The 7,671-nt window shown below is 60.2% G+C and overlaps 1 protein-coding gene across 2 annotated transcripts; it reads left to right on the top strand.

Annotated features, from left to right (window-relative positions):
• The first annotated feature begins 1,049 nt into the window (after nt 1-1,049).
• On the top strand, nt 1,050-7,276 carry FGF17 (fibroblast growth factor 17). 2 transcript variants are annotated; one of them, XM_037813125.1, is made up of 5 exons: nt 1,050-1,541; nt 1,732-1,768; nt 4,865-5,042; nt 5,264-5,370; nt 6,452-7,276. In XM_037813125.1, exons 1-5 carry the CDS (start codon nt 1,279-1,281, stop codon nt 6,743-6,745), a joined length of 879 nt encoding a protein of 292 aa, XP_037669053.1. In that variant the 5' UTR covers nt 1,050-1,278; the 3' UTR covers nt 6,746-7,276. The 2 variants fall into 2 exon arrangements, with proteins under 2 accessions (XP_037669053.1, XP_037669054.1); XM_037813126.1 differs by having other exon boundaries at nt 4,898-5,042.
• Nucleotides 7,277-7,671: the final 395 nt, after the last annotated feature.

Below are 7,671 nucleotides of genomic sequence, written 5' to 3' on the forward strand. Positions count from 1 at the left end.
TCCTGGGGGTGCCCAGAGCAGAGGTGTGAACTCCACTTCCTCAGACCCAGGGGCTGCCCATGGAGACACCCCCTAAGTTCTAGCCCCTTTCTCGGGTCACCACTCTCCACCTTCCTATAGGGAGCTAACAGCTTCAAGCCCCTTGGCCACCCATTTCCAGGACCTTGGCTCCGGCCTTTATTCCAGCAACTCCAGTAAAGCTTCTTCAGCCCCTGCAAGGCTGTTCCGGGGCCCGGGAGGACATGGACATGGTGGAAAGCTCGACACCCAATCCAAGGCACTCATGGGGAGTAAACAGAGCATGGATTTTGGAACCCTGGTCACTCCATTTACTAGCCAGATGATTGTGAGCAGATTACCTACCAATGTGCCTCAGTTTCCTCATCTGCCCAGCAGGGTAGTAACCCTCATGGCACAGAGAAGTGTGGGAATCGGGGGTCATGGGGAGAGCCTGGGGGACATTTCATCTGAGGCAGCTGTTGGGGGACAAGGGGAGAGAGATCCTGAGCTACCCCCAGCTCTGAGAAGCTCTCAGGACAGCCGGCTGCCTGGGCGCTGGCGGGCGGGCCGGGATCTCAGCCCACGAATATATTACACCTTTCGACGTCTGCTGAGTGTGGTTGTCTCCTTCGGGCATCAGCCACTCTGAGGGCACCGCTGTCTCCATTTCTCAGAGGAGACTGCCGAGCCCCAGGGAAACATGGCTCGCGCCAGCACACCCAACTCTTCTCTGAGTCTCCGTGGGGGTCCTTCCCCAACACCCAGCTTCACCTTCCTCCCCACGTCTTGCCCCCAATCTGTAGCGCCCACTATTTGCTGCAGGTTAGGTCAGGTTAACCCCTCTTTCCCGGTGGCCAGACAGAGGAGAGGGGGGCAAGGGAGACAGTGGAGGCCACCAGCTCCTAGCCAAGCCCACCCCTGCCCCCCCAGAGGGAGGCTCCTCCTTTTAAGGCTGCTTCTGGGAATTTCCACCCCCAGAGCCATAAGCCACGACTCCATCCCTGCCTGCGGCTCACTCTTGGGGAGAAAGATGGGGCGCCAAGCCTGGAGGGCGGGTGAAGCTGCCCCTCAGAGGGGAGGAAGGGCCCTCTCTTCCTCCTGCCTGCCAGGCCCCCCGAGTGCAGGTCCCTGAGGGCCAGGAATAATGCGAGAGCCCGCGAGGACCAGCCTCTGTGTCCAGACAGCCCCCGCGGCTCCATCCTCTGGGCTCGGGTAGCCCGGCCAGAGGGCAAGAGTGCACGCAAGCCCCCGCCGGCGTCCCCGCCGCTGTCTCACTGGATGGGAAGGTGGACACCTCACACCTCAGCTCTCCCAATTACTCCCTCCTCCCCTCCTTTTCCCCCTCCTCCCCCCTTTCATTTCTCCTTCTCCTCCTCCCCTCTCTCTCCTCCTCTCCCCCCTGAAAACCTGTGGCTAGAAGAGACCTTGGCTTCTCTGGGACTCTACCCCTGGGGACTGCCCACATCTGCTCCTGAGTTTGGGGGCAGGGGGGAGATCTCTCCAGCGATGGGAGCCACCCGCCTGCTGCCAAACCTCACTCTGTAAGTGTGTTGCATTGCTGACTTGAGTTTTGTTGCCATTTCCAGCCTTGGGACAGACCTAATCTCGCTGGGACTGGGCTGCCCACAAGGGCTGCTGGGCGGGCAGGGAGTGTGGGCGTGGGCGTGCGCGCACCCGGTGCTGGCAGCGGGCACACTCACCTGTGTCTGCTTCCCCCCCGCCCCCCCACAGGTGCTTGCAGCTATTGATTCTCTGCTGTCAAACTCAGGTAGGCAGGCGCTCCCCCACTTGCTTTCCCCCTTCTCTCCCACTCCACCCAGTGGGGGGCGGGGAGCAGTCTGCTTTTGGAGTAGACAGAGGCAGGTTCTGGCCTCTGCTCACATCTGGGAGGCTCTGAGGTTTAGAGGGGTCAGCCTTTGGGGTGAAGTGGACAGTGGGGCCGAAGGGGAGTAGGGAAAGGGGCTGTGGCAAGTGTGGGGTGGACTGAGATTTTTACCTCAGACAGTTGAGCAGTCCTCCCTCTCTACTTCCCCTGGGGTTTCTGCTTCTCCATCCCTCTGCTGCGGGTGCCCCCAGAAAGCTTAGGGCATGGGGTAGCCCAGGTTTGAGGACCGGAGCCCGGGCATGTTTGGAGGAGGGTAGTGGTGACTGCTCAGGTGAGGCTTGTCTTTCCACTCAACATCCCACTCACCAACTCCACAAAGTTGTCCATTCCACTCACCATCCCACTCCCACCAATATGGACATCCCCGGGGGGACTTTGGGTGAGGGGGTGCATTGGGCAGGCACGTTCAGAATGCCAAGCCAAGGTAGGATGACTCCCTACCTACAGGGCAAAGAGGTCAAGCCCAAAAATGTTTGTCTGGGGCAGGATTTAGGGTTTGTTTCTCTACACTCCCCCCACCCCAAGCCAGTCCTTCTCTGCTCCCCCCGCCCCCCACACACACCTCCCACCCCAAGCCTCACCCCCTATGCAAGGCTCGGTCCCTTTTTTGTGATCCTCCATAAAAGTGCAGCTATTAAAATGCACTGGTCCAGAACCGCGCTGGGGAGAGATTGCTCGGCTTTCCCAGGCCAGAGGCCCGTTTCTCTTCACATCCAGTGGGGACTTTTTTTGAAGGTAAATGCCTTTTCTCTGGGAGAGGGAAAGGGGCTGCCTTTGAAGCAGTGGGGGGGTGGGAGAGAGAGAGAGAGGCAACTCCCCCCACCCCTTTTCCTTCCCCCTTTTGCTCTAGCCCCGTTCCAGGCCTTTTGCTTCACACATCCAGGGAGAGCAAGAAGAAAGCCCCCAGCCTGGCCGGGAGGGGGCTGGGGGTGGGCCCAACCTGTTCTGGAAGGGGAATTAGCACAATGGTGCCGCTGGCTGGGGCGTTTATGGCCCAGCTGAGGCCCCATTCAAGACTTGGGGAAGGTGGCAAAGCTGTCCTTTCCCCCCTTGAAGTGCCCCCTCACCCCCTCCGAGGGGGGGCGGGCAGGCCGGACCACAGCCATGCTTGAGGGGCCGTCTGACAAGCAGCTGTCTGCGGCGGTGGAAGGGGAGGTCCCCCCACAGCGGGAACATGAAAGGGACAGGCAAGGTCCCGCGGGGAGAGCGACTTGTGGGCTGTGGGCTGTGGGGGGGCGTGGGGCGGCTTTTGTGCAGGGCTTGAAGGGGGACGAGGAGAGGAGGGGGCTTTGGGGGGCCCCCTCTGCTCCTGACCTGGAACAGGCAGCCAGAAAGAGGCTGCTGGCCAAGAAGGGCGGAGGGCCTGAACCTGGGCCAGGAGGCTCGGGGCTGGGGAATCTGGCCAGAGCCCACCGAGGGTCCTGGGCCAGCCAGGCCCCACCTGCTGGCAGGGAGGCCAGTGAGGAGCAGGCCGGGCAGCTCCCCCATCCCACATGCCCTCCTCGGTCGTTTCCCGGGTGGGATGCCGAGCGGGCACCGCTGCCCTGAGTCCCGCAGACACTGCTGTCTTAGGCTGGTCTCCTGCCACGCTCCTGGCCTCCGGGGGAGCCCGAGGTGGACATGAACAGTGACAAGTAGGAAGGGTTAATCCTGAGCAGGTTACACGTTCAACCTCAGGGAGCTGCTCCCTCACCGACCCTCCTCCAAGGTGACATTTCCCACCCCCTCTCTAGGGCAAAGGGGCCCTGACAGATGCTGAAAGGGTCTAGCTGATTTGGATGGGGCCTGGGATAAAGTTGAAACTAGGGATTTGGGGCAGGGGCAAGGAAAGGGATCCAGGGGGAGAGAGAAATAAAAACGAGGGGCATTTTATGTTCTAGAACTGCCCACAAGCAGCTGGGGCAATGTCATCTGGTTTCTGCCCTGAGAGCGAAGACAAACGCTGTTTCTCTCCCACTCACCTTAAGAGTTTGGGGGGTGGGGGTGAGGGTAAGAAGAGATGCAACTTGGAGAAGGCACTTACCCTGGCTTTGTAGAGCAAGTGGGTGGAAACAGCTCTTCTCCCCTCCCTGCCAAGCCACCCACGGCCGCCAGCCTCCCCTGTTACATTGTGGCACAGGCAGGCAGCCTGGCCTCCCGCTGCCAGCCCTGCTGATAACACCCCCGGCCGCTGCCTCCACCTACGACCGCCGGGCCCCTGGAGCAGGGAGGAAGAGGGCTGGCTTCTCTGAGGGCCCTGAGCACCCAGCGGGAGAGGCAGCAGGAGTATGGGCAGGAGGCTCAGGATTCCACGTTAGTGCTGGAAAGAAATGCTGATGGGGGCCCTGCAGGAGCCTGGGGAGAAGGCTTCCATAATGCTCCCCAGTGGATTTCTCCCCAACCCTATCTCAAAGCACTAACAGACTAGCTGCTGAGGAGTGTGTGTGTGTGTGCGTGTGTGTGTAAATGTGTGTGTGCGCATACATGCTGGGGAGGAGGGGGTCCTTCAAGGCCAGTAGGGAGGAGCAAGGAGAAGTCTGGCTGTCCTCGCTAATGGAGCCAAAGCCCTGGAGTCCTGGGAAGGGGACAAACACTGAGCTGAGAGGCAGGGCCCGGGGTTCTGTCATCAGATAGCTGTGTGGCCCTGTGGGCCTGCTCCAGGGACCATGGAATTAGACACCATAATCTCAAGGGTCCCTCCCAGCCCCCAGAGTCCTGACTCCAGGGCTGTTCTCTACCAATAGGCATCCCCTGAGCCTGGGCTCCAGGGCAGGACATGTAGCCAAGGGGTCATGACTGGCTCCCCAGGGGCTTGGAAAGGTCATGGCCATCCTCTGCTCCAGTCCTTGGCCACATGTCCACCTCACCCTGCACACTGTACTGCAGCAGGACAAGCATTCTGCCCCCACCACACGCCTCCTCACCCTTCTCCCCTGGCTGGACCAGTGGTGGCATCACCCAAAGCAAATTGACACTATTTTTCCCTTGGTAACCGCAAAGGGGGAGAATCACCCGTCTCCTAATTTTAACCAGTACGTGAGGGACCAGGGCGCCATGACCGACCAGCTGAGCAGGCGGCAGATCCGAGAGTACCAGCTCTACAGCCGGACCAGCGGCAAGCACGTGCAGGTCACCGGGCGCCGCGTCTCCGCCACTGCTGAGGACGGCAACAAGTTCGGTGAGAGCCGGCCCCTGGCCCTGCCCCGCCTGACCTCCTGGTCTATCCACAAACCCTGTGTCGGGGAGGAGGTCCCCTTGGGCATGAGGGCTGAGGGCTGGACCGTTCCCCATCCCACGTACCCAAGTTTGGAGGTCCAGCTGGTCGGGGGAGCCCTGGCACACCCGTGGGCCGGCAGCCCCGATGGACGGCAGTCTTTCTCCCCCTCCCCCTGATCACAGCCAAGCTCATAGTGGAGACCGACACGTTTGGCAGCCGGGTGCGCATCAAGGGGGCAGAGAGCAAGAAATACATCTGTATGAACAAGAGGGGCAAGCTCATCGGGAAGGTGAGGTCTGGGAGACAGGAAAATAGACGACTGCATAAATCTTACTAGGGTGGGAGCATGCAGGGCCCCACAGCACCCCACTCCCTTCTGCTGAGTCTGACACATCTGGGTGAAGGCAGGAACCTAAGGCAGGACTCTCCCTTATTCTACTCCCACCCCACCCCTCAGCCACTCTCTGACTTCTCTATTTAAAGGAGTCCTTCCCTCCAAGGGAAATGGCACATTCCCTGGGGTCCTTGGCTCTGACTTAGTGGACATTGTCCCAGCATCAATTAGTAAAAACTTCAGCCCCTACATGATGTTGCAGCCCCTGTGTTCATTCCTAAGGGCTGATCAGGGTTGAGAGTCTGGGCACTGAAACAAGACAAGAAGCCCCATGCACCCACCTCAGTCCCGTGAGGTCCCTGCTGACCACCTGCTAGTGTAACCATTCTGCAATGGTGGGCCCAGCTCTGTGTGGAGGGAGAATCCCATTTCCTTTGGAATCAGTCAATCTTGGCTTCCAATTCTGACTTTTGCTCACCAAATAACCTCTGGTTTGCTTATTCTGGGCAAGCCTCAGGCTTCTCATCAGCAAAAATGGGCAGAGCCCCCAGGCCATCTATAAGAATCAAATGCGTGGCTGCGAGGTTCTTGACGAGTAGTTGGCACTCTGCAAACATATGCCCCCTTTTTTCTGTCAGAGACTGTTTGCTGCCTCCTCTCCCTCCACCCAGCAGCACCACTGGCCCAGGCTGCATGAGCATCCTCATGTTCTGTGTGCCTGCTGGGCAGCATCACTGCCTCTGGTCTTTATGCTACTTCTCAGGAAACTGAGGCTCAGAGCGGTTAAATAGTTTGTTCAAGGTACACAATTTCAAATGACAAGCCTGTGCATAGCTCCAGATCTGGTTCCAAGCAAAACATGTCCCCTTTGCCCACTGTTGCGTCTGTAACAAGGGGGTGCATCCACCAGGTAGGGTCCCTTGGGCTCACAGCTCCTGCTGCTCGCTCCTCCTTCCTACAAACTAGGCCAAAGAGGCAGATGACCCAGGCAGGTGGGTGGGCAATCTCCTCTCCTCTCCTTCCTTCTCTCTCGCAGCCCAGCGGGAAGAGCAAAGACTGTGTGTTCACGGAGATTGTGCTGGAGAACAACTACACGGCCTTCCAGAACGCCCGGCACGAGGGCTGGTTCATGGCCTTCACACGGCAGGGGCGGCCCCGCCAGGCCTCCCGGAGCCGCCAGAACCAGCGAGAGGCTCACTTCATCAAGCGCCTCTACCAGGGCCAGCTGCCCTTCCCCAACCACGCCGAGAGGCAGAAGCAGTTTGAGTTTGTGGGCTCAGCCCCAACCCGCCGGACGAAGCGCACTCGGCGGCCCCAGCCCCTCACGTAGTCGGGGAGGCAGAGGGCAGCTGCCCTCTCCAGCCTTCCCATCCTTTTCCCTTCCTAATCCAAAGACGGGGCTGGGGTGGAGGGAGGGGAACCAGATCCTCCGAGGAGGACCACCGAGTCCCCAAGCCTCCTGCTGGAAAGGGGCAGGACTGCCACAATCTAGGGGCTGGCTCCATAGGGTAGTTACCCATGACCCTTCCCGGGGTGGGGCAGACCCCCAGAGAGGAACTGTAGTGTTACCCTGGATAAAACACCAGCCTCCCAGCCCCGGGTCCCAGGAGCAAGTGGAAACCTCAGTGAATTCAAGGCCTTGCAGATGCAGTCTGGAGTTGGCTCGCCTCAGATTCTGCTCCCCATGTCCCTCAGTCTGCCCCCAGACCCCAAATTGCTCCTGGCCAGACTGTAGGAAGGAACTTTGTTTCTGTTTCAGGAAAAAAGAAAGAGGTGGGGAAAAGAGGGTTGCCATTCTTCACATTCCACTACCCAGGCCTGCACCCCCACCCCCAACTCCCAGCCCCAGAATAAAACCATTTTCCTGCAAACAGGTTATCTGAAGGGGGGTGGGATGGGGCGGTTGGTTCAACCACAAATCTCAACTAGTAACAAACTCGCTTCTCCAAGAGGCACAGAGAAGCGCTTGTGCTAGTCTAGAAGATAAGCGCGTCCTAGGCCGGGGCGCGGCCCCGGCAGGTGGATGGAGGGGCCGGGCGCAGGGGGCAGCCTCTGCCAGAGCCGCACGTTCCCGCAGGGGGGCGGGTGGACAGTGCCCAACTCGAGGGCAGGAAGGGGATGGGGTGGCAGGGGGAACCCGGCGCTCCGGGGAGGCCCCGCACCTCCGCCCCGAGGGAGCCTGGCGGTCCGGGGCGGGCCCAGGCCCCCAGGACTGGCGGGCGCGCCCCTCCCTGCGCTCGGGCTCCGGTTTCCTCG

Source organism: Choloepus didactylus, chromosome 20 (assembly GCF_015220235.1).
Source record: "Choloepus didactylus isolate mChoDid1 chromosome 20, mChoDid1.pri, whole genome shotgun sequence".
NCBI classification, from domain to species: Eukaryota; Metazoa; Chordata; class Mammalia; order Pilosa; family Megalonychidae; genus Choloepus; species Choloepus didactylus.

Coding starts and splice junctions, on each gene's coding strand:
- FGF17 (XM_037813125.1), top strand. CDS start 1,279: ATGGGAAGGTGGACACCTCACACCTCAGCTCTCCCAATTACTCCCTCC. Junction 1,542..1,731: donor CTGCTGCCAAACCTCACTCT/GTAAGTGTGTTG, acceptor GCCCCCCCACAG/GTGCTTGCAGCTATTGATTC. Junction 5,371..6,451: donor GGGGCAAGCTCATCGGGAAG/GTGAGGTCTGGG, acceptor TCTCTCTCGCAG/CCCAGCGGGAAGAGCAAAGA.